At 46.7% G+C, this 26591-nt stretch overlaps 1 protein-coding gene across 1 annotated transcript in view; it reads right to left on the bottom strand.

Moving 5' to 3' along the window:
• The window catches only part of PKD1L1 (polycystin 1 like 1, transient receptor potential channel interacting), a 180985-nt gene that overhangs the window by 40599 nt on the left and 113795 nt on the right, over positions 1–26591 (bottom strand). The window contains exons 37-50 of the mRNA XM_073008857.1: positions 25412–25585; positions 23616–23720; positions 23450–23522; positions 22821–22867; positions 21574–21736; positions 19713–19848; positions 18523–18607; positions 17907–18083; positions 15829–15947; positions 9548–9658; positions 3904–4027; positions 2487–2570; positions 1665–1837; positions 362–596 (exon numbers count right to left, since the gene is read on the bottom strand). Coding sequence (XP_072864958.1) covers positions 362–596; positions 1665–1837; positions 2487–2570; positions 3904–4027; positions 9548–9658; positions 15829–15947; positions 17907–18083; positions 18523–18607; positions 19713–19848; positions 21574–21736; positions 22821–22867; positions 23450–23522; positions 23616–23720; positions 25412–25585 — 1806 coding nt within the window. The remainder of the gene's footprint in view (positions 1–361; positions 597–1664; positions 1838–2486; positions 2571–3903; positions 4028–9547; positions 9659–15828; positions 15948–17906; positions 18084–18522; positions 18608–19712; positions 19849–21573; positions 21737–22820; positions 22868–23449; positions 23523–23615; positions 23721–25411; positions 25586–26591) is intronic.

Below are 26591 nucleotides of genomic sequence, written 5' to 3'. Positions count from 1 at the left end.
TAAATGTCTCTTTTCAAAGCACCTAGTGTAGGCTATTCCGTTATAGCAGCCTGAGCTAAACCCCTGGGGGAATCTAAGCATCAGGCCCCATTCCCCCGTGATGAATTTGGTACCTCAAGACAGCTCTATATTTGCCCTTGCCACACGTGTGAGGACTGGTTTCCCCACTGGGGGTCTTCTTCGTCTCGTGCCCCAGCACTTAGTGTGATGCCTGCCACATGAAGGAGATGTGACAAAGAGTGTGACTGCAGGGGTGGGTGAATGGGTAGGGAACTAGTCCTGTCTGGTGGAGAAGCCCAGCCCAGGTGAAGCCCCATCTCCCTGTGCACTTCCAGGAGGCCCAAAAGACAGGTCAGCTCACCTGGGGAAGCACGAGGTGGTACTGCAAGCCTGAGTCACTGCGGAAGATGCTGAATGACTCCACCAGGGATGAGGGGACGAGACACCCCGTAGGGAGGATCTCCACGCTCAGGGACACGCTGGTGAAGAGTTGGGTTGGAGGGTTATAGAGGGTGAAGTGCACAGACACAGCCCTGGTGCTGTGGTCAATCCACGTGCTAGCCCTGAGTCGAGACAGGGCTGTGTGGGCTTCAGGCCTGTAAAGCAGCACACACTGGGGTAGGCAGGGCAGGGAGGAAGGCGCAGAAGTCCACTGAGGCTCCCAGCTGCAGGTCCCATGCTGGGAACACCCCACGCAAGACTTTGCAAGGACACACAGTGCCTGGGGCTTCAAGGAGCAGGACAGATGGCCCTCTGTATCTAAGGGACCTCATCAATAGCCCTCTGTCCTCTCTCCTTGCCCCACCCTCTTCCCTGCAGCAGCTCAGGGGACCCTCAGGCAGGAGGGACCTGGAGAACGGAGGCCTCAATTTCCCACCCCACCCCATGTGAGGGAGAGATGCCCAGTGTCTCTCCCCAGGGACTCTAGAATATTCATTTTTCTTTTTTTTCTAGAGACCCCATTGTTTGGAACAGACAAGCTGGGGGAAGGCAGTTACTAAATACTAATTTGCATTTAGTAACAATTCAATCATTTTCTTTTTAAAGAGTATTACTCAAAGACACACATTGCTGTAACTGTCTAGAGCTCCCGGTTGGTCTAAGACCATCCGTGTTACCACTGGGTCAGCACAGCTCCAACCCAGTGTGAGGTGCATGCTGCTCAGGGAGCCCCGGGCGGCTGTGGGCAACAGTGTGCCTGGCTGGATGGGGCAGGCAGCTTGACCTCAGACCTAGCTGCAACATGGGGTCGTGCTTGTTACGCACTTGAACCTCCACCCCTCACCCTCAGGACGTGGGAAAAGTAGCACGGGGCCTACTCCACAGAGTTGGGTGAGGATTAAATGAGACAGTAAACACCCAGCTTGGCACAAGGTCAGCACGCAACAAATGCTCCTTATATTCCATGAGCTCCAGATATTCTAGCGGTCACTTTTTGAAAGAACGTTTGCTCTGTGCTCTCCCACATGAAGGCCTGAGCCTGTGTGACGCTTCTATCATTCACAACAATGACAAGTCTTGCTGGAGCTCCTGGCAGTGGTGCGCTGACCTCGCGGGCCTGTCAGGAGGCTGCACCTGCTGCAGATGCACCGCGTCCAGCAGGCACCCGAGCAGGAGTGGCGGCAGCAGGCAGGATGAGCACCGGACCTTTGAATCTCACTGACCTTGTTCTGCCCAGGCTGAGCACACAGTCCTTCCTTGCCCCATAGCCCCTGGGACCATTCAGGGTCATGTTTTGGTTCTCTGGGTCTATCAGGTAGGGGTTCTCAGGGCCTCCACCTTCGGGGCTACATGTAGGAATAGAGTCTTCAGTGGGTGCTGAAAATGGCCTGGGAAGCTGTAAAACAAACCAGCAGTCAGAAGAAGACACAGATGCTATTCCCAAGGCCAACCTGCAATCCGGGGTCTCCAGGCCTGGCCGCCTGTGAACACCTGCTCTGTCCTGCAACATGGCGCCCTTCTCTCCTCATAGGATCATTCTGCAGCTTGTTTCGTGGTCTACAGACTCTAGCTCAAGCTACAGGATCAACGTTCTACCCATGGAAGGTTGGCGTCTGAGGTGTGTATGGGTCTAAGGCTTAGAGCACTTGAAGACTTCCCCATCATGAGATGCCAGGTAAAATGCCCATCCCTCTAATGGGGAGGGCACACCCTTCCCATTAGAAAAGGATATGTGAATATTCTATTTTTAGATTGTTTGATTAAAAATCCTAGTTTTGCCTGGAATGCCAGTCTCTAAGGCCAAAGAGTGAATTGAATAAATCTGCAGTAGAACGCCAAGGAAGGAAGAGGCTTTGGGAAAGGGTTCATAAGGGGTAAGGAAGGAAGGGCGAGGCTCGCCCTCTCCCCAGCCCTGGCACTGACAATTCCAATCACCACCGACTCTCCGAGAAGTTCAAATGATCTGCCAGGGTCCTGCCCCAATATTGCCTAGACTTCTCTAATTCCATTTATTTTTGGAAGCAAAAGGAAAAGGAACATCTTACCTTGCATAAATGGCTAGGAAAAACTTTTAGTTGCTTAATTACAGAACTGCCTATTAGATAGCATTTTCCTCCAAGAGCTCCAGGCTGAAAGGAGAAAAAAGATCATGAGGACTGGGTGTGCTGAGGACTCAAACCTCCTCATCAAGCAGCACTCAAAAGGTGTGGGGATGCTCTGGGTAACTCCACCTGCTACCATAGAGGTCAGAGTTTTACTTTCCTTCCAACACCATTTTAGGGATATAACCAACATTCCAAGAAGGCAGCAACAACCTCCCCAGGCTTGTCCTGGAAAAGGGTTAACATTCAAATGATGTCCGTAACTTGCGTCACACGAGAATGCTCTCTTTTATCTTTTTTGAAAGTTTCTCCAGCATCATCAACCCAAGAGACTATATAGAATACAACAAAATAAAATTAGAAATAAACTGCTCAAGGAATATGGACAAATATATAAATATATTTCTCTGTCTTTTTAAAATTTAGAGACAGAGAAAAGCTCTGTCACCCAGGCTGGAGTGCAGTGGTGCGACCTCAGCTCACTGCAACCTCCACCCACCGGGTTCAAGCAATTCTGCCTCAGCCTCCCAAGTAGCTAGGATTACAGGCACGTGCCACCATGCCCGGCTAATTTTTGTATTTTTAGGCTGGAGTGCAGTGGCATGATCTTGGTTCACTGCAACCTCCACCTCTCGGGTTCAAGCAATTCTCTTGCCTCAGCCTTGCAAGAAGCTGGGATTATAGGCACGCACCACCACACACAGCTAACTTTTGTATTTTTAGTAGAGACAGGGTTTCACCATGTTGGCCAGGCTGGTCTCGAACTCTTGATCTCGTGATCCATCTGCCTGGGCCTCCCAAAGTGCTGGGATTACAGGTGTGCGCCACCGTGCCCAGTGTATTTCATTTTTAAACGTGGGAAAGGGGTTGAAAATAAAAGATGAGCAAGGAATGGGATTATGCAAAATGCATATTAACTTTTCAGAACTTGGGATCAGCCTCACCTCTTTCTGGAAGCTTCCTTGCACTTCCTCTGTTTTGGTGTGGTTCTTGTGTTTCCTTGTCAGGGTAGTTAGCACACGGAACTAGAATCTTCTATTTCCTGACCTCGCACCCCATCAGCCTGAGGGCTCCTGAGGCTCTGCCATAGCCCCTGTGTCTATCTCAGGCCTGGGAAGCACAGGAATCTGGAGAACCCCTGTGCAGCTCAGCAGGGTGTAATGGGATGGGGCCAACGGGTTCCGGCAGGAAAGGAACAGGATGCTCTGCTGGGACCCGCTGGAGAGCCACCAGCCTTACACCTGCATGCTCATTCAAGAACCTACGCAGTGCTGCAGTTCAGTATTAGTGACTGTTTCACCCACTGCAAGATGGCTTTTCTGAGATGATCTCTGAGATGAAGAGGAGATGGAAAGCTCACCTGAGCCCCCGGCACACGGGTTGTTGGGGAGCCTCCCGGGTACAGGCTGTCCAGAAGTGTGGTCAGACTCCAGTCCCACCAGTCAGTGATGTTTCTCAGGCCACCAAAGGAGTTTCTGGCATTTCTTAATGCAAGAACAAAAATTAAAAGTTGCTTCTGCATCAACAAGAACATTTAAACGTGAGAAAAAAAGCATGTTTCCTTGCCAATTTTTCTCTCATTCAGATTTCAGGTACTCCACAGGAATTAAACTAAAGCTGCCTGCAGCGTGAAGCATGAAACCCTGGAACTCACTTTGCTCCTTAGTAGCAGGAGATAAGAGAGAATGGTGGATGAAGCACTTGTTCATTTGTTCACTGAGTCAGTCACTCAACAAACATTACCATGCAACTACTAGGTGTCAGGCACTCTTCTAGGCACTGGGAAACATAAAATCAATTATTTGCCCTCCTATGGGGAAACAGGCAACAAATAAGATAAATAAGCAAACATACACTATGCTGTGACAAATGTGAAGGAGGGAAAAAAAAAAGCAGGAAAGACAGGCAAGTGGTGGGGTGAGCAGGTGTTCAAGCAGCCATGGAAGGTTTCAGTAGGTGGTGACGTCCAGCAAAGACCTGAAGGTGAGGGTGGAGCCCGTGGTCATCTGAGGGAGGGTATTCCAGGCAGAGGGGACAGCGAGGGCTTCCACAAGCCTAAAGGGTGGGAAGGTGTGGGGGCCACAGAGCTAGTGCAGAGGGAGCACCGGGGCTAGGGTAGACAAGGGAGGCTCTGGGACACCCAGACCAAGACCCAGTCCTCTCTCTGCACTGACTGCCGACTGGGCGCAGCGTGTGACTGTGAGTGGCAGATGTGAAGGCATAGACGAAAGTGCAGTGTTCGCACAAACACTAGTCTGTTTTCTTTCCAATTAACTTCTTTATTATGCTTACAAATATGCTTCATTTTTTTTCCACCAAGGAGCTGATTTAAAGGAGCATTGAAATAATGTCAAATGAACAAAATTTATCATTTTTAGTTTGCTCAGACACTGCCATAAAGCCACATGCATAGGCCAAGGCTGCACACGGCAGCGGCAGGGTGTACATTTGGCTCTGAGCTACGGCCAGAGGCAAAAGAATAAAATCAAGTGTTCCTAAGAGAAAGCAAAGTACCTCTCACCTAACTCTAAAAAACTTTCTCGTACATGGCTTCCCATGAAGAGTCACTGAAGAATGGAAAGGATGGGGTGCTCATCAACATGCCCTGAGCAAACAGAAATGGCTCTGATGTGGTTGTTTCATCCCGGTTTCTCTCCACAAAAAGGGGAGACCAAAATAGTTCTCAGGAAGAGGAATTTTGTCCTAAGGTGAGAAGAAGTTAGAAAGAAGTACACATAATTGAATGCCTGGTCCAGCACCAGATCCAGATTACTACAAAGAATGAACACACTGTGAGTCATTCAGATGATGGCCATGGCTTTGGTAAACAAGGCTTGAGAGCAAAGTTGGGCTGTAGACAGCAGGCCTGGAGCTGACTCTCATTGTGAGAGCCAGTTTTGCACAACTCCTGCCAACTCCATGTTCAGTGATGTCATACTGGTGGTGTAAAAGACCATGGTGGTTCCGGGCACAGTGGCTCATGCCTGTAATCCTAGAACTTTGGGAGGCTGAGGCAGGCAGACCACCTGAAGTCAGGAGTTTGAGACCAGCCTAGCCAAAATGATGAGACTCCATCTCTACTAAAAATACAAAAAATTAGCCGGGCGTGATGGTGCATGCCTGTAATCTCAGCTACTCAGGAAGCTGAGGCAGGAGAATCGCTGGAACTCAGGAGGCGCAGGTTGCAGTGAGTCAAGATCATGCCACTGCACTCCAGCCTCAGGGACAGAGTGAGCCTTCATCAAAAAACAAACAAACAAACAAACAAAACGAAATGAAACAAAACAAAAAAATCATGCTGGGAAGATTTATACCATGGAAATTGGCTGGCAAATGCTATAATTTTGCAGATAATTTAGAAAAAGTTTTTTTAAAAACCTGATAGTCATGACAATAATTGGACAATATTAAAAAAATCAAAGACAAAAATAAATGTCACCAGTATATAGAGTAATAAAGAGATGCAGTAGCCTCAACCAATAATCTATATATACTATAAATGTGTTCGAAAATTTCCATATGGCTGGGCATGGTGGCTCAGGCCTGTAATCCTAGCACTTTGGAAGGCCAAGGTTAGAAGATCACTTGAGGCCAGGAATTTGAGACCAGCCTGGCCAATATGGCTAATGCCCCGTCTTTACTAAAAACACTAAAATTAGCCAGGCATGGTGATGTGCGCCTGTAGTCTCAGCTACTTGGGGGGCTGAGGCAGGAGAATTCCTTGAACTCGGGAGGCAGAGGCTGCAGTGAGCCGAGATCACATCACTGCACTCCAGCCTGGGCAACAGCGAGGCTCTGTCTCAAAAAAAAAATTTCCATAGCATGTATGAGGAAAAGTCTAGTGAATTAATTTATCTGACTGGTTTTATTTCCTTTTTCTTACAAAGAAATGATCTCTTATTCTTTCAAGTATTTGATCTTTATTGGTTTGTACATCTTTAGAACTTAATCTTTGCAGGTCTTTTATTGGGTACTGGTTCTTAACTCTGGACTTCTCTACAAGTTTTGTCAAACTATCAAAAGGAGAGCAAGTTGGAGGCCTGCCAGAGCACCCAGAGGGTGGAATGAGGCAACAGAGAGGCATCAGGAAAGGAGAACACAGATGGAGACAGAGGTGGGAGGCATAAGGTGAGCAGATACATCTCTGCAAATATTCATGCCAAAGGAAAGGATGAATGAACCAGGGGGCACAGAGATGCAGTGAAAGGGCGGGAGGGTAGGAAAGAGGCAAAGGATGGCTGGAGGTGAATTTTCAACAGAGGAAAATGTTGAGCATCTGCTGTGGGAAGCAAGATGGTTTGACAGACAAACATCGTACATTTATAGCAACTAAAATGCTCCATATTCTGTGTTTTTAAAGAGTAAAGTATAGACATTACAGCCATGTTGAGTTTGTACCACTTTCAGGGAAATGGTCTCACTTCTTGACACTTGCTTCCCTATTGGAATAACATCAAGAAACTAAAAAAGCCCTGAAAATAACCCAAAGCACCCAATGGTGAGACTGTAGACATCTCACGCCTCATTCCTGGCACATCCAAAGTGCAGGTAGTGAACCCAATGAGCCAGGAGTATTCTGGCCCTGTCTGTATTAATTACCACAATTACATAAAATAAGCCCACAAAGCTGGTTAAACAATGCAAAAGATAAAATCAGCTGCTTACATTTATGGCACTTGGATAGAACGCTTGCTTCATTGATTGGTGCTTTATTTGCTGGTTTATTTTTTGTTTTATGTATTTTTTTTTGAATTTCATGAAGTATTTCATAAGTTCAGAAACACTTCAAATATGACATAAATATGGCGAAATCCAAGAACGCAATGACTTCTTAAGACGTAAGTACTCAGTAGTCCAGTTCCCTCCCTTTACAGATGAAGGTGCTAAGTCCAAGCACTTGCCAGAGTCACCTAGCAACCAAACGTGAGTTGGGGCCCTGATCTCTGAACTCTGTTTCATCCATTTCCCCTCCTGGGCTTATCTGGAATGCTAGTAAATGCCAAACCCTCCGTTGTTGATATTTCAGGATTAGGTATTGGGGGCTAGGCGGTGAGATGGAGAGGGTCCACTTTAAACATTCCATTACCAACTGGGACACACAAATATCTCTGCCTGGTGGCCAGAGCACCGTGGGGTTTTGCATCCTTGTGGGAAACATAAGGTCTGTGCAAATCCGCAGGAGTTGTGAATGTGGGCACATCAATCTCATCTGCACCTGAGATCTCACAAATATTATCTCAGCTGCGATATTTCTGATTTGACTATCAAGAAGCAACAATTCATATGAGAAATATGCCAAATGATGTTGACTTGTGAAATGTGAGATAAAAAATAAACTAGCAAAAGTCAGAGGTTTTTCATGTTTACATTTCCATTTTCAGAGAGGACCAAATTATCACTTTGTTTTGCACACAGCGCCACCTACTGGCACAGGCTTGCACTTGCACAGATAGGAGGACTGAAAAGTTGGTCATGGATGGAAATAACTGCTCGTTTCACAAATGAGGAGGCAGAAAATTCCACTTAATTTCACTACTAGAATGCTCAGCAGAAAAAAAAAAAACTTGGATTACTGAGCTACAGAACACCCAGACTCATAGCACTGGGACTTCCAGGTCTGATCTTATGAGTGGTTCACAACGCTGACAAAGGGGACAGTATCCATTAACCATTATCTTGCTGTGTATGAATAACCCTCTCTCTTACAAAAAATAAAGATAGATGTGTTCTGAAATAACGGATAAAATTAAATGGACTTTCCAGCCACTCACTTCTGCCAAAAAATCTCACCAAAAAGTATTTATATCAAATTGAATTACTTAGTCAAAGGCAACACACTCATAGAGCTGTTGCATAAATGTGTCTTTAAATATTCACCAGAGTAAAATAAGGTAACTCCTGGAACACACTGAATTATTGTATTTACAGGCATTGCAATCATAGCGAAGAACCAATATTATTTCATATCATGCACTTTAGAATTCAAAGCCACACTGCCTTGAAAGGACTATCAGACTGACTATTTGTGGCAGGTAAAAATAAAGTCTAACCATGGATTCAAGAACAACTCTCATCAAAAAAGGAATACTACATTAAATGCACCTGTTGGTGACAATATGCATCCCAATTTTAGAAGCACTGAGACATGGAAAAGAAATAGGACACAACAAAATGCTATCATGCTTGCCTCTGCCTGGTGGCATCATGGAAATTTTTCTGCTTTTCACTTTTCAGTTCTGCTAGATTTACCTATGGTCAACATCTACTACTTATAGAAAGAAGGAGGAAGAAGCAAATGAGTAACTTGAGAAATGATCAAGAATTTGAGAGGTGTTAGAAATTGTTTGAAGGCCAGGCACAGTGGCACACACCTGTAATCCCAGCACTTTGGGAAGCCAAATCGGGTGGATCACTTGAGGTCAGGAGTTCAAGATCAGCCTGACCAACATGGTGAACCCCATCTCTACTAAAAATACAAAAAAATTAGGCGAGCGTGGTGGCACATGCCTGTAATCCCAGTTATTTGGGAGGCTGAGGCAGGAGAATTGCTTGAACCTGGGAGATTGCAGTGAGCTGAGAGCGCGCCATTACACTCCAGCCTGGGTGACAAGAGCAAAACTCTGTCTCAAAAACAAACAAACAAACAAACAAACAAAAACAAGAAAAAAAAAAGAAACTGTTTGAACTTGAGTGTTGGTTATTATGAACTGCAACCATAGGCTTTGGCAGAAAACTGATGTCTCCAGCAAAAAAGAAACTGCAAGACCCTGTTTTGGTGCAGAACTTAAAATTCCTTGAAATATCCTCGTTTCACTATTTACCCCAAAGAAAATGCTAAGAATGTATCCAAAGTCTGCGAATGGAGGGGGTTTTACTAATACCAGGGAAATCGTGACAACCTTCCTTATATTTCATATGTGGGTTGTGAAATATGGGGAAGGTGCACACGGGCTATGGACTAGTGCAATGGCCCCAGATCTAGAGGAGTTACCCAAACCTCCTACCTTGTAAATTCTTTCCGGATAGCTTGATTGAGGGAGTATTCATCTTGAGAAAACCTCCCATACATTATACCCAAAAGCAGAAGCAGCATGAGGATGTCCATGGAAATGTCTCTGTAAGAAGAGTTTTTAAATTAGCATCCATACAGACCCTGTATGTAAGTATCTGAATGTTTCAATCTGCAATTTTTCTTTTGAGATGGAGTCTCACTCTGTCACCAGGCGGGTGCGCAGTGGCGCAATCTCGGCTCACTGCAACCTCCGCCTCCTGGGTTCAAGCGATTCCTCTGCCTCAGTCTCCCGAGTAGTTGGAACTACAGGTGTGTGCCACCACGCCTGGCTCACTTTTGTTATTTTTAGTAGAGACAGGGTTTCTCCATATTGGTCAGACTGGTCTCGAACTCCCGACCTCAAGTGATCTGCCCGCCTCGGTCTCCCAAAGTGCTGGGATTACAGGCGTGAACCACTATGCCGGGCCAAAAGATTTTAAATGAAGTTCGGCTTTTAAATCCCTGGGAGGAAATTTTTGTATAAAGTGTGAGGTGTGTGTTGGGGTTTGTTTATTTATTTTGCATATCAATATCCAGTTTTTCCAGCACCATTTTTTTTTTTTTTTTTTTTTTTCCGAGACAGAGTCTAGCTCTGTTGCCTAGACTGGAGTGCAGTGGCACAATCTCGACTCATTGCAACCTACCCTTCCCTGGTTCAAGTGATTCTCCTGCCTCAGCCTCCTGAGTAGCTGGGATTACAGGCACCCACCACCACGTCCAGCTAATTTTTTGTATTTTTCATAGAGATGGGGTTTGACCATGTTGACCAGGCTGGTCTTGAACTCCTGACATCAGGTGATCCACCTGCCTTGGCCTCCCAAAGTGCTGGGATCACAGGCATGAGCCACCATGCCCTGACTCCAGCACCATTTTTAAAAGACTATTCTTTTTCCATTGGATCATCTTTGCGCCTCTGCCAAAAAATCAGTTGAGCATATTTGGGTAAGTCTATTCCTGAGTTCTCTATTCTGTTCCATTGATTTGCATGTCTATCTGTCCCCAAACATCATGCTGCCTTGGTTTCTGCAGCTGTATAGTATGTTTTAAAGCCAGATAGTGTCCGTCCTCTGACTTCGCTCATCGTTTTCAGAATTGTTTAGGCTATTTTAGTTCCTTTGCTTTCCATATAAATTTTAGAATCAGTTTGTCAATATCTGTTAAAAAAAGCTTGTGGTATTTTTCTGGGCATAGTGGCTCAAACTTTGGGAGGCCAAGGCAGGCAGATCACGAGGTCAGGAGATCGAGACCATCCCGGCTAACACAGTGAAACCCCATCTCTACTAAAAGTATATATATATATATATATATATATATATATATATATATATATATATATATATAAAGAGCCGGGCATGGTGGCGGGTACCTGTAGTCCCAGCTACTCAGGAGACTGAGGCAGGAGAATGGCGTGAACCTAGGAGATGGAGGTTGCAGTGAGCTGAGATCCCGCCACTGCACTCCAGCCTGGGCGACAGAGTGAGACTCTGTATTAAAAAAACAAAAAACAAACAAACAAAAAACTTGTGGTATTGCATTGAAACTGCAGAAAGAGTAGACACCTGAACATTACTGAGTCCTCCAATCAACGCACACAGTCTCTCTCTTCATTTATTCAGATCTTCTTGACTTCCTTCATCAGAGTTTTGTGATTTTCAACATACAGATCCTGCACACGTTTTCTTAGACTTACGTCCATGTACTTAATTTATTTGGTGCTGTTGTAAATGGTATTCCTTTTTAAATTTCAATTGTTCATTGCTGGTACATAGGAATATAATTTACTTTTGTATACTGACTTGTCTTGCAAACTTGCTAAATTCACTCATTAGTTCCAGAACCCTTGTTTTTGTAAGTTATTTGGGATTTTCTGCATAGATGATTTATGTCATTTGCCAATAGATGGTTTTATTTCTTCCTTTCAAATCGATACGTTTTTAATTTCTTTCTCTTGCCTATTACATTGGTTAGGACTTCCAATGATGTTCAATACGTGTGATCAGAGAGGACATTTTTGCCTTGTTCGTTATCTTAAAAAACATTCAATGTCTCTCTATTAAGTATGATGTTAGGTGTCGAGTTTTCATAAATACCCTTTATTAGTTCAGGGAAACTCTTTTCTATTCCTACGTCTACTCCTAGTTTGCTGAGAGGTTCTTTTTTTTTTTTTGGATGAATTAATGTTGAATTTTATCAAATGCTTTTTCTGCCTCTGTTGAGATCATCATATGGCTTTTCTTAGTCTGTTACTATGACGAATTGCATTAATTGCTTTTCTCCTCATGTCTCTTCCAGTGTGTGGGTATCATCTCTATTTATTTTTGCTTCTTTGCAATCCATTTGTTGAGCATGTTCTCCGAGTCCTGCTTTTCGATGGAGGTGTCAACATACTCTTACTGTAAACTACAAGTTGGCGAAATCACTTCATCAGATTAAGATTGGACTGTTATGTGTAGGTTGCCTCATAGATGATGGTGTTTTCCCACCAGCGGACACAGAATGTCTGATGTTTCTCTCTCTCTCCTTCTCTCTTTTATGTTGGCCACTGTTAATGAGCAATGCCTAGATTCATTACTTCATTAAAACTGCAAAAATGGTCAGGCTCTAATTCTATTGCCTGGTCCTCATTCATTAGCTAGAATTCCTCTCTAAAGAGAAATATCCCCCGTCCTGTGATGTGGTTTCCCAGGGGTACAGTTTGTATAGGAAAGGCAGACTTTCACTGGCTTTTATCAAGTTGGTTTCTGGGTGTCCACCAACACTGATCAATTACATTGCGGGTGTTGTTACCAGCTCATGGCTTTAGATAGATTTCATGAACTTCAATTCAGTAGTTTCTAATCTTGATGTCAAATTACCCCATGTTTGACCAATCTGAGCCTCTTCAAACTGGCTTCTTGGTCCTTTGACAATGACTCCAGCAGTTATTAATTGCTCCCTTGCCTAAGAAAGATTTCAGGCTCATCTTAAACATTTTCCATCACCGTCTTCAAATCAGGAATCCCAGTGACTCCTATTTCTTTTTGGCAGACCAAATCTAGGTGTTAAAAGTGTGTGTTGCTTCTGGGCTGTTTCTAGGTCTTTTCTTGCTGGAAAGATCTAGAAAAATATATATTTTTTTTCCTTAAAAAAAAAAACCACATGATTCCATACCTATACTTGCAATTCAAATTCAGGACTACAGAGTTTTGACTTCCTTGAACTCAGATCCGTACCTTCTTTCTCTCACATCAAGAATTCCACTTTTAAAGGACACCAGGAATGACAGAATTAGAAAATAACAGAATTCATTTCCTTTACCCCACAATAAATCAACAATGAGAATAAAGATACTAACGCTCCACTAACAATACGATTGGTGAAAACAGCTTTAGGGTGTTTTCCCTTCGTTCTTTTCTGTGCTTAGAGACTAGGCTTATAAGTTCGAATTTTTAAACTTAACACAGATTTAAAAAAATCGTATTCTTTCTCTCCCCATAAGTAACTACTAATATTTCCTAAAGGTGCCTGGATTGCCTTTCCCTTGTTTTATTTAGGGTGAGCGGATCCACAGGCACGCATATTCATGTCCCCTTTCATTAAGCAGTGGGCAGCACAGCACGCCTGCTTTCCTCCACCCGGCTTCACTCCTGTAGTGATTCCTACAGGCCTCTCCCTGGGAGTCTGGAGGGATAGTCCTCATGCTTCTACATAGCTGGACACTACTCCACTGTTTTCCTGTCCCTCCAGCAAGACATGTGGGTTCTTTCCAGGCTATTCTCATTACAAAAGTTCCCACACAAATGGCTTTGTGCATGGGTCTGCTCATGTTTTCCTTACTGTGTCTTTAAGAGCGATTCTAAGAAGTGGGGATGCTGGATAAACGGTAAATGAATCTATCGTTGTGTAGAGACTTCGAATTTTCCCCATAGTGGCTGTACCATTTTGCATTCACACCAGCACTGTGTGAAAGTCTCTATTTGCCATGGGCTCACTAACAGAGTATGTGGCCACATTTTTGGATTTTCACAGTTTAATTTGCAATTCTCTTACTGTAAGTGAAAGAGCCATCTGAATTTCTTTTTTTCTGTGAACTCTCTGTTCACTTTTCCAGTCCAGTTTTCTGTTTTAAAGAGTTGCTGATCCCTTAGGCCGGGAGTGGTGGCTCATGCCTATAATCCCAGCACTTTGGGAGGCTGAGGCGGGTGGATCACTTGAGGTCAGGAGTTCGAGACCAGCCTGACCTACATGGAGAAACTCTGTCTCTACTAAAAATACAAGAAATTAGCCAGGCGTGGTGGCACATGCCTGTAAACCCAGCTACTTGGGAGGCTGAGGCAGGAGAATCGCTTGAACCTGGGAGGCAGAGGTTGCAGTGAGCCGAGATTGAGCCACTGCACTCCAGCCTGGGCAACAAGAGCAAAACTCTGTCTAAAAAAAACAAAAAAACAAAAAACAAAGAGAGAATATTAAAACTTTGTTACAAATATTTTTTTCTTAGTTTGTCGTTGTCATTTTATTTTACAAATAGTTTCTTTTAATGTAGGAGTTATTTTTTTCTCTTCAAGTTTTATGTAATCCAATTTATTTTTATTTTCCCCTTTTGTGTCTGGATTTTGAGTCATAGGGAAGTTTTCCTCAGTGAAATCTTAGAGAAACTTAAGATTATGCCTAAGTGTATTTTGTTGTATTTATTTTATTATTTGCTTTGTTGCACATGGTCTTGTATTAAATCTCTGACTTTTGCTTGTATATAAATATGATATTGGTTTTTGTCTTTTAATTTTGTAACCTAATACTTTACTAGTTTTGCCTGTTTCCTAAATGCTTTCTCTGGGCCTGTTCTGCTTGGTATGGATGCTTCCCCCAGCAGTGCCCCAAGCCACCCCACCCCAGAGGGCTACGTCCTGGCAGAGCTGGGTTTGGTTAGTTCTGAGGGCTGAGCTGGCACAGCAGCTCCAGACCTCCAGACCTTGCACTCACCTGTAAACTTGACAGTGCAAATTCCTCCCAGATGTGCCCACCACACTCCCAGTGAACACCACCTACAGGAGCTTGGGGTTCTCCTATTCTCAGATACATCAGGTACCCTATCCTTCCCTCCGCCATGTTCTGTAGCTGCTGAGCTACAGGGCGGGTGCACTATCTGGTTGGTTCCCACCTGAGTGCCTTTGGGGGTGTGTGTGGTGGCGGCGGCCAACTCATATAATTTTGTTGTGCATGTTTTCTATGGGTTTTGTTTTTGCTATCTTAATTGCTCTATTTTTATGAGGAGATTTGGTAAGAGTAAAAAACTTGGCCACCGCTCCATCTTCCCAGAATTCCTCTCCCATTCTCCTTTAAATGTGACATCCTAACACAACCACAGCTCTTTTCCTTGGAAAGGGATGTGAAAATATTTAAGGGGAAGCTAATGGTGTGCCACATGGTATGAAGGGATTGTTTTTTAAGGAAGATGGTTGGAGGTGCTTCTATGACATGCCATTTTTTAAAAACTATCAGAAATTCCCAAATCCTTGACAAACTACACCAGAAAGATTTGCAGGAGACCGAATTCGTGTTTCGAATTTGAAGGGGGATTTTGGCTAGCATTTAGAGAAGGCTCCTTGCGGTGGCTGCCATCCAGCACCACCATGATTGGAGGGGGATGGTACCACTGAGAGAAATGTGTTGGAGGTAGAAGTTGGAGAGATTTGCCACAGCATGGTATTTATTAAGGTTTGTATTTTATCTAAAAAAATTTAAAATATGTTATGAACACCAGCTGTGCATATCTGAATATTAAATATTTTAAAATACCTGTCACTGGGCTAAATCCATGCCCTAAGAAGAGGTGTTGCATTTATCTTACGAGCTTCCACATCCCTGTGTGTCCCAGCTGGAGAAGCAGAAGTCCTAGACCATGTGCTAAGCACACGTATGGGTGGGATGAAATCCAACTGTGTGTGTGAATCCATGCTGGATGCATGAAGCTGAGGCCCAGAGGAGGAAGCTTTCTTAATCAATTTCTCATCATGGGCAAATTGTGGAACTGAGTTTTCTGACTTCAATTCTGTTTCCCTGAATTCCTCCCACCTGCTGGGCAGCACAGGCTGTTACATAGATAAGGATAGCTCTGAGGACAGCAAGGTGGTCCCCACCTCCACTCCTGACTCCTCGAGGAGAACAATCTCCCAGGAGGACCAGCAGCAGCGGGGCGCCCCCTCCGAGAAGGGAGCTGGAGTGGAGCAAGCCCTCCCAACAGAGGCCGCCACCCACCTCAGGGCAGCCTGTGTGCGACTCTCTCTCCTCATCCTCTCTCTGGTGACCTTCAGATGGGCCTTGGAGGGTGGATGTGCCCAGCGCAGGTGGCGAGCTTGTTGTCGGGCAGCCAAGACCTGTCAGGGACAAGAGCCCGGTGAGCCGTGGGCTGTCGGGTGGAAGGAGAGAGGCCCCTGGTGCTCCTGCCAAGCCAAGGAATGCGTCATTGCTGTGCTGTACATTCAGCCTGGCATTTGGGAACAAAGAGGCACTTTGTATGAATAACATAAACCAGGTTGTTGGGGAAGGGACCAGAGACGGGGGGTAGATCCATTTTTAAAAATCTGCTCATGTCCCAGGCAAGCTTTTTTGGCAGGGATTGCAGTTGGGCTATTACAAAGAGCTGCTGTACACGAGGGGTGTGTCTACTACCGCCAAATTACAGCAGCAATTATCTCGGGCACTGGCACAGTATTTTCTCTCAGAGACTTTCAAGGTATGAAAAAATCATTTTAAAGTATAGTCTTAGCAAGAAATGATCTTTCTTTTCTTTCTTCAAAAATCATTTTTACTTTTATACTCTGTTCGTGGACAGGGCATAACAGTAGCCAGATAAATGAACTCATCGTAGGTATTCATTCATCAACACACATTCACTGGATCAGGCACTGGGGACATCTGAGGAATCAGAGACAGTCCTTCCTCCTAGAGACTTGGGCTTCTAGGAACTCGACAGCAGGGATGCAAACAATATAAAGGTGCACATGCAGGGTGTTGGGAGTTAAGTTACTCCCTTCGGCTGTTGTGCCGTTCTGAGAAGGGAACATGTGTGGCCGAGAGATCCGTGGGGAGGCTTGGGTGTGGGGGGCATCCCGATTCCAAGGTGCTAATGAGCCATGCGTAGGTTTGGAGATGACACAGCCTGGCCCTCAGGATCAGGCTGAATTCATCTGAAGGAGCCTCACCCCCAAGGCTGGGACGATAGAAAGAAAATGAACAAACTTGCAGCACAGCAGGGCATAGCTGCCGGAGGGGAGAAGAGGAAGGACAGCCTTCGAAGCACAAAGGAAAGCTGAGATCCAACAGGTATGAGGGAACCAGGGCAATGCTGCTTCTCAAGAGCTAAGGTGCTGCAGGGCGGGGTGCAGGAGGAAAGGGCAAGGTGGGCCAGGTTTGGGCCCCAGACTCCCCTTTATTGCAGTATACCTTGGGCCTAATTGTTTCACATCATCTTTAAATGGGGTGCAGTGATGCTGTCTAATTCATAAAGGTGTTATAAGGAACAAATGATATGACAAATGTAAATACAATGTAGATGCAAAATAGCACAATGACTAGTACATAGCCTGTGTGCACCACCTATCTTCAGCAGCAGCAGCCCTGGTTTCAGGCAGGGCTGAGAGGCCTCAGACAGGTCCTCAGACATGGAGTTTATCAGGATCCTTTGCGAGGAGGAGGGTGGAGATGAGCAGAGGCCCAGACCAGGGTCTGACTCTAAATGAACTGGGATTGGGTCCTTGGTCATAAGTGACTTGTGGTTATTACAAGAGTACAGACTCGCACATGCATTTCATGTGCACTTAATCAATGAGCCTGTGAATTTCTTTGCAGTGGCCAGTAGACCTTTCTCTTCCTTCATATCATTCACACTGCCCAACAGAAGGCTACACATACAATAGGCAACACTGAATAAAAGAAGGAAGAAAGTGAGGGAGGAAGGGACAAAGGGATGAAGTCAGGGAGGGAGGAATGATGGGGAGGAGTACATTTTCTGTGGGTCCACTGAAGGGCAAATGGCCTAAAAGTTCTCGAAAATCATGGCCAAGAATTAGAGTTCTCATTTGCTCCAGTATTTTAAAATATGCTAATTTTCTTGATGCTCTAACTTCTTTAGGATGGGAGTGAAAAAAAAAAATAAGTCCTATGTGTTCATCTATCATATATATGTGTGCAAAGAAACATAAGAAATTAAGACATCCCATGGGTCTCCAAAGATGCAACCCAATTTGAATTCAAAGCCTACATTCAGACATGAGTGATAGAACATAAAGCAGTTTTTTAAAGCTCAATTTGCACTGCATAGGTCATTTTTTTACTTTTTCAACCTCGCCTGCACAGTCAGGAATACCGCAGCTTGAAGAGAGGGGGAGGCGAGTCCAGGAACGTTCTGCCAATTCAGAGTCCAGATCCCTGGTAGCCTCACGTAAAGACTCAGTAAAAAAGTGGTTGTCAGCTCTTCTTTTCCAAGCAAAACCCAAGGCCATGAGGCATACCTGGAAGGAAAAACATGACAGAGCAGAGAGCCACCCTGTGCCTGTGTTCGTTCCACACAGAGCTGTCCTCCTGTCCCCTAATCATGAACAGGACTCCATCTCCCAGTTTTAAAGACACCAGTAGTCACTGCCTTGGATTCCCAGCCCAGCTACTCACCAGGTGTAACCTCGCCCAAGAGACCTAAATTCTCTGAGGCTCAATTTCCTCAAATGAAAAATGTGGGTTAAAGTGGTTCACTTCTCAAAGATGTTTATGAGGATTAAAGAACAGCCCTTTGTGCAGCTTAGCACAGAGCCTGGCTCCTGGTTCTCTCTCACCACAATTGAAATCAGGGTGTAAAGAAAAGTCATACACCACCAAAATGAAGCCTGTATTTCCCCTTCCCGTCTAGGTCCCCTCCTGATGGAAGGCACTTCTACCATAGAGGGTGTTTCTTACCATAAGCGGCTGGGTGATGAAAACACAGCAGACCATGGAGAGGGACAGCAGGTGCAGCCACCGCACACACTGCTCCTGGCCAAACCTGCCCCCAGGGAAAGTGTGGTGGTCAGCACCCTCTAGGGCAGCAGGCCACCCAGCAGTCATTGCTGCCTAAGCACAGGGACACTGCCTGCGAGGGCCCATGGCCTCGCCATGGCAGGAAGCCAGCTGTGGGAGTGGTGCTGGACGTGGGCAGTGTCTTTCTGCTCATCGGAGGGGAACTCCTGTCTGCTAAGAGGACATTGACCTCCCTGAAGCTGCCCAGTGGGAAAGAGAAAGGAAAACCCAACAGGCAGATGGAACAGAGCACAGAGAGGGGAAGGGGGAAGAAAACAGGTTGGGCTATAATAATCATAACAGCAGCAACAACAACAAAGCTGGATGCCGGCGGGCACTCCGATGGGGCAGGCATGATGCTAACAGGACAGCTTTCATATTTCAGCTGCTCTTCCCCAAGCCCTAAGAATTAAGCTCTCTGATGTTCCTGTTTTACAGATGAGCAAACTGAGGCACAAGAGAGGTCTAAGTACCTGCCCATTCTCACAGAGTGATTCAACATCTACAGTTGAGATGGAAGAGACGGGAAGAAAGGGCCTTGGCTTTGTGGCTACTCTTTGTGGTTTATGAAGACGTGGGCCATGGAGCCACACTGAATGACCCTGCAGTGTCCGATGGCGAGTCCAAGCTGGACAGGAGCCAGAGAGGCAGGATGTGCCGGGGTGACAGGATCAGAATCTGTGACACATGCATCATAATCCCTGTCCCAAAGGCATATGCTTTTTCAAATGATGGGAGACCATGAACAGCATATTCTAGCCAGAGCTCCTGGCTGGGAACTGGCTCCTCTCAGGAGCTCAGCAGCTGGGTTGCTTCCTTCCTTAGGCGGGCGTCCTGCAGCTTCTTGTTTAATATCTGGACTCCATCCAGGCCTTCTGCCGTGGCAGGGCTGACCAGACCAAGCCACCCATTGGGATCTGCATATGATTTTATTTACCCCAGGAGGTGGGAGGGAAAAATGAGGGAGAAAATAGCAATAGCGACATCTGGAGCCTGAATCTGGAGAGTTCCCAGAAATGCAGGGATTTATTTTCAAATGCGAGACTTTCCATCTGAGGACCTGAGGATGTTTGAAAACCTCTACAGCTCACCTGTAGCCTAGAAATCCTGTCCCCAAACCGCAGGCCAGAGAAGCGGTCCCACAAATGGCCCACACTGCAGAGCTCCACCAAGGCTGAGGGGCCCTTGACCACCGGGGCATTAGTCCCTCCAAACCACCGTTGGGTGCTGCGGAAGAGTAGGACAGAGACAAGGCAGCTTAAGAGACCTTGGCGTCTCCATCACGCGGAGTGTGGTGGTGAATCTTAGGCATCAACTAGACTGGGTTGCAGGGTGCCCAGGCATTTGGTTAAATGTGATTTTTGAGTGTGTTCGGGGTTGGGGGTGTTTCCAGGTGATATTAACATCTGAATCAGCAGACTGAGTGAAGCAGAGGGCCTTCCTAGCCACAGGCCTCCTCCAATCCCTTGAGGTCCCGAATAGAACGCACAGGCTGAGAACAAGGGAACTCCTGCCCGACTGCTGAGCTGGGACATTGGTGCTCACCTGAGGGTCTGGGGTAGGGGTGGGGGTGGTGAGCAGCAACTCCTGCCTCACTGTGCCCTCAGAAGGCTTTTGGGGGCCTCTTTTTCTGAACAGACCTATGGATCCCCAACATCAGAGGCAGAGGGATCAGTTTCCATTTCAGACCCCAAACAACTAAGCAGGCTGACCTGGGATCTGAGGGTCTGCCCTGATTTGGATCAGGTCCCACACACCACGAGGGACAGGGCTGTGACTGGTCCCCTGTGGTTTTCATCCTTCCCTCTCTGCTGTGTGATTTCCCCAGGGCCAGGTACAGGACCAGAGGGTTGCCCTATATAGCTCTTCATACCTCCAGGTGCAGCCGTCTCAGCCCATTTTCTAGCGACTGCTCTTAGAGGCAGGATGCCACGTCAACCTAGGGCAATCGAGCACAACACCTTTCAACAACTAAGGAGCTCTTGCTGGGAAGCTGGTATTAGGCAAACTGTGGGACACTGGCTGAACGTAAATCAAGGAATGTGAGCTGTGACTGGGACAGTGGTGTCGTCCTGAGCCACACCTCCTCCAAAACCTCATCAGTGGCTGGTCTGCCAGTGTGAGCCTTGTATTCCTGAGTGCTCCCTTCCAGCCCACGCCATGTGTCCAGCTTGTCTGGGAGGGTCGCTGGTCCTTGGGATGAGTTTCCCTTCTGATCTACTGCTGATACTTGTGCCTACACTGAAGGCTCACCTGCCTGAAGCTTGTTCACTCACAGAAAGGATCTTTTTTGTGCCCCACTGTGTTAGGTACTGTGCAGCATGGGTCCAACCAGACATAGCTGCATGCACAGGCCTTGCCAGTCACTGTGAACAAGCACCTGAATCCAGTACACAAGGACCTGGGCTGAGCTGGAGCCTCGATTAAACCATCTGCTCACGTACCACATGGCTCCAGGATCCCAAAGCCACACACCCCTGCCAGGCCAGGCCCACCACAGTCTCCCCTTTGCCATGATTTGGCTGCCCTCCTAGGATTGCAGCAGGATTCAATCTCCCTGGGCACAGCCCTGGTTGTTCTAGGGTAATCCCTGCCTTTACTAGTTCACTGCTGAGATTCCAGCATAATTGGAAGCTGGGACTATCATTCACTGTCATTAGCATTAAAAAATGCAAAGCTTCAAATTCCAGAATACTTTAAAAAGGTTATGAGTACATTACTGACTTTTAAAAAGATCTGACCAAACTTATGTTAAGTACCTGCCAGAAAGCACCAAGACTTTGGAGGAAAGTTGGACGCTTCAGTTTTGGGTGGGCCCATGCCTGGTTTTCAGATGAGACTAGAATATTCAGTGACATTTGGCTTAACTGTGGCTCTGCTTGCCCCACCTCTCCCAATAGCTGCAGGTCTGCTGGACTGGTAGGAAGGGGGCTGTGGTTGCAAGCCAGTTACCTTGAGTAACTGGAGGGCAGCAGTGGCTCTTCCCCATCAGAGCAGTCCCGCTGTGGTCAGCCCCGTAGGCCTCCAGCTTAGGAACTGGACAGGCTGTGCCATCATCACTTGCTGCCTTCCTTTGGGCCCTGCCACTCCCAGAGACAATGGCTGATGCAGGATGCTAGAATGACAAGGTCATGCCGAGGTTAATGTCTTCACAGACAGGGCTTCACACGTGACGCTCAACAGTGGTGTGGCTTGCCGCCTTCTCAGAGGATGGGCCTGACATGGGCAGGGTGTGGTGCTCAGGCCTCTAAAGAATTCTGAGGGAGGAAGCACAGGCGGCCTGAGAGCCCGCTCCTTCATACCCCTCAGAGGACAGTGGCCATGCCTGGGGAAATGTTGGTGGCCTAATAGCAGCTCCATGCGGTCAGGGTGATTGCACCTGGTTCTCTGGGAGGCATGACCCCGCCACAGAGGGGAATTCAGCCAAGAGCAACTGGCTGAACAAAGCCTCCAAGTGGGGAGGGCGCCGAGCTCTGGCATGGTGTTTGGGGCATGGGGGGCACACTGTGTTTCAAGCAGCGGCTCGAGAGTACCACCCTCAGGAACAGGAGCGGCAGAGCTGCCGCCAGGGAGTTAGAACCTGGCAAACCCGGCATCGTGTGTGCCCTCACGTGTCCCACAGAGCAGAATCCCACGTAAGCAAAGGGGCAGTCACACAGATCCGAAAAGCACTATAGCAATGGGGTACCGCAGCGGTGCCATTAGAAGCTGCCCTTCAACTGCCCTGTGTCACAGGCCTCTTTGAGACCTGGAACGGAGCTCCCAGCACTGGGGCAGCTTCTCTGAGCCCCCTCCTCACAAGGAGGTGGAGAAGCTCACTGAGCAATCACCCGAGTCTTGCTGCTCCACAGTGTCTCTCCCACGGGCCTGCTGGTATTGACTGAGTGGACACACTGGGCTTTCCGAATTCTGCTGGGCTGCGCTTCCTTCCTTTTTCAGGCCTCTGCTGAGACCCCTTCTCTCTGACCCACCTGGACAGCCGGGCTGCTGTGGCATGTGTCCTGGGAAACAGACCTCCCTCTAGGGAGGACGGCACCCAGCCAGCACAGCAGGTCTTGCATCGATCTTTTCTTGTGTCCATCTCACCTTGGGCCTGACCCATCCATGGCCAGACCATAGCCAAGGGAGGATGCCAGAGAAATCTAATCGCTCGCATTTCATGCTAGAGGATTAGCTGCTGTGCGCAATGCTTGATTTACCTTGCATGGCTCCTGTGCGTCTGGTATCCTTCCGCAGGAATTAAGACCTGATTCAAAAAAAATAAAAGTCCAATGTGTGATGTTTTGGGATCATACATTTAGACAGGGATATGTTTAAGGATTAGCAGGGATATTTCTTTCTTCAGCAAATACTCTTCCTTCCTGACTCAGCCAGAATGAGTACTTCTGAGAGAACAAGACTAGAACGAGGATTTTGGTTGATGCTTCAGTCCTGGTATAGGCTTGGGCAACCCTCACACCCACTCGAGGTTGCCTTAAGGAAACATGGTAGCTTGAGAAAAATGTTTAATTAATAAAACAAATGGCACTAGCAACTAGAAAATGGATTCACTATCCATCTGACAAAGACCTACTTTACTTAGCTGGTGAAAAGTATTTATGTATCACTCAGAAAAGAAAGGATTTTATAAGGTTCATATAAATGTGGGCAAATAAAATGGACAGACCACAGAAAATAAAATGACTTTTAAACACATGAAATGATGCCCAGCATTACTCATAATAAACACAGTGCAAACTGAAAGCAGAAGATACAATTTCTACTTAGTAGATTGGTGCAAAAGGCTCAGCCCCACGGAGAGTTTCTGAGAGTTTTAATACACATTTACCCTGGGGTGCCTCGGCCTGTGCTTCTCCTCTAGGCGGGCAGGGTGGCTCTGCTCGGGCAGGCCCTGGGGCTTCCTGCAGAAGGAAAGAGGTGGTTTGCCAAGTGTGTTCCCCAGCAATGAAGGGACTGCTCAGGAGAACAGGGCCATGAGGACAAGTCGCAAGTACCTTGCTGAGCCTGAAGAGCAGGGACAAGAGCTGGGCCCCTGGAGAAGCGAGGAGGGTACACAGGAGACCCACCCTGAAGGATCCAAGGGTGGGGCTGACATCCAACTGGGGTTGCAACAAACCAACAGCAGCCGTTACATCAACCTGATATGAGTCCAACTTAAAACAGTCATGGTGTAATTACAAATATATGTAATGTGAATACATACATTATATTTAATAAAAGTACTCTCTTCATGAACCATGAATTTTAAGTTACAATTCAATTGATTGATTGATTGATTGATTGAGATGGAGTCTTGCTCTGTCACCCAGCCTGGAGTGCAGTGGCAAGATCTCGGCTTACTGCCACCTCTGCCTCCCAGGTTTAAGTGATTCTCCTGCCTCAGCCTTCCGAGTAGCTGGGATTACAGGCACGCACCACCACGCCCAGCTAATTTTTGTATTTTTAGTAGAAACAGGGTTTCACCATGTTGGCCAGGCTGGTCTCAAACTCCGGACCTCAGGTGTTCTGTCTGCCTCGGCCCCGCAAAGTGCTGGGATTACAAGCGTGAGCTACCACCCTGGCCACAATTCAATTTAAATACTGCATCATGTTCAATATTGTTCTAAGTAAAAAATAGAACTATATATAAAACTGATATGATGGATACAAGCAGAAGGAATCCAGCAAAAGCTTCTTATACCCCAGGAGTGAAAAAAAAACACACGCAATCATTTTGTTTCTTCTTATACAAATCCTTTTGGATTGTACAAATGCTTGCCAAGCACCCACTCTCTACCAGGCACGTGCTCCATGGATTGAATCATGGCTACGATCCGGCAAGGCATCAACACCCACAAGGTACCAATGAACAGAGAGAAGTGGTCAGTGGCCCAACGTCAGACAACATGTCAGCCTCAAAGAAGAGACTAACCGTAGGTTTCCTCACCACAGGCCCTGGTCTATTTCCAGCTGGACAAAGCTGTTCCCTTCCTGCTACTTGATGATACTTGTTTATCCTCTTTTTACAAATTCTATGCATTGTTATTTTTTCAATTTCACCAATCCATAATTGTTATTGGATCTCTCTGACACCTGGTGTCATAAAGGAGCCACTATGCCTGGCTGTCACATGGATGGGTCGCTGGCCCCCTCCACGGAAACGGACCTTGTCACCACATTCTCCAGGTGCACCACGACCCAGCAGTGAACCCGGTGGGCCAGGTGCATGAATGGCCATGATGTTGTCATAGTAAACAAGTCAGTTTTCCCTCAGCCCACGTCCTGCTGTGTTGTTTTTCCTCAGGAAAGGGACGGTCTCCATTTTAACTGCTGACACTGATTTCGAAGTAATTTACTACATCTCATGAGGAACAATCAGACCAGAGTTGCCAGTGCAAACTGGCATCTTGAGGGAAAATGTGCCCATCAGAATGGCTCTGCGTTCTTTTGTCCAGGGGACTTGTTCAAAATCTAAATGAATTGCCAACTTAAAAAAAAAAAATTCAAGATCATTCTCAAAGACAACTGACTGCCAGCCTCTCTGGAAAAGTTCTGCTGCTGGGCCTGGGCACGAGCTCCCACAGAGCAGCTGTTCACTGAGCCAGCAGAGTCAGGGCTGTGCAGGCCCACCCAGTGCCACACCGGGCAGAGCCCTCCCGCTCCTTCTCTGGTCCCCAGGCAGCCAGGCTTGCTTCCCCTGGTTTAAACTTTTCTCAGAGGACTGTAAGCTTTGTAGATTTCTTAGGCAAAAAGGGGCCACAGTGTAGTCTGGGATCTGGAAGCTGCTGTAAGGCAAAGCGACAGCCCTCACCTGCTCTTGCCCTCCAGTAGCGACCAGGGCAGTGAGACACGCGTAGACGCAGAGCAGGGAGAAAGACACGGTGAGGCGTGGTGTGTGCAGGTAGCGGCTGGAGGAGGGCCTGCTGTACACCGACAGCCAGATGTGGAAATCCTCCAGGTACTCTGTGAACTTGCAATAGAAAAGCTGAAACGGAAAGCGGGAGAAGTGTTCCCTGACATGGGCATTTCTGTCAATAAAGCAAAGTCCTGACTGTTAAACCGCGATCTTCTGAGCAGAGACGGCGAGCTTTCTGGCTCTTCCATCCCAGCTGCTTAGCTGTGTATCAGGTGGGCCATGGTGCAGGTAGATGGCACTGCACTCCCCACACTCTCTGGCTCTGCTATCCTGGCTGGTTAGCTAGGTACTAGGTGGGCCGTGGGTGCAGGTGAACAGCACCTCACTCTAGGCCTCTGGAAGCTGCTCTTCCTTCTGCCTCCTTGGCAACCCCCTTGCTCCAGCCACACTCCCATCATGCTGGACTCTGGCCCACCTGGCCTTCCCCTGGTACCTCCTGAGCTTTGGCATATGCTTCTCCCGGCTTCACCTGCCTGGCTCTCAAATGCCTTCATGCCCAGCCTCCGGAGACCTTCTCTCCAGAGCTTCTGATCAGTCTCTCCTTGGTTCTCCTGCATGTTCCTAAGAGACTTCTTAAAACCCCGCCACTCTCAGAACTTTCCGGGGCAATATGCTTAATTTCAATTGGACTTTGAGTGCACTGAGAGTGGGGCTGAGTCGCCTCCACCTCTGTCCTCAGTAGCCCACAATGTCTGGCACACAGCAGGAGATGTGTTGCATAGGAATCGCACTGAATTTTAAGTTCCAATTCAATTTCAATAATGCTTGGGGCTCAACATTGTTCTAGAAAAAACAAAATTATATACAGAACTGCAACTGCTCTTATGGAATATGAGCAGAGCACAGATACAAATACCAGAAAAATCAAGAATATATCTTCTTTATGTAACTGGATTAGCCAACAAGCAACGCTCGATTCGCAGCACACACAAGTGCTTATACGTGACTAAGTTAATAAGTGTACGTTTCTCACAAAAAGCTGTCAAGCACAATAGCTTAAGGATAAGCGATGTATGTCTCCCATTGTTAACTACAGTTCCTGAGCTAAACAGTCATTCTCACGAGGAAACAATCA

Source organism: Chlorocebus sabaeus, chromosome 21, assembly GCF_047675955.1.
Source record: "Chlorocebus sabaeus isolate Y175 chromosome 21, mChlSab1.0.hap1, whole genome shotgun sequence".
In the NCBI taxonomy this organism is placed as follows: Eukaryota; Metazoa; Chordata; class Mammalia; order Primates; family Cercopithecidae; genus Chlorocebus; species Chlorocebus sabaeus.
The sequence above is the reverse complement of the archived record's forward strand: the minus strand, read 5'-3'. Positions and strand labels throughout refer to the sequence as shown.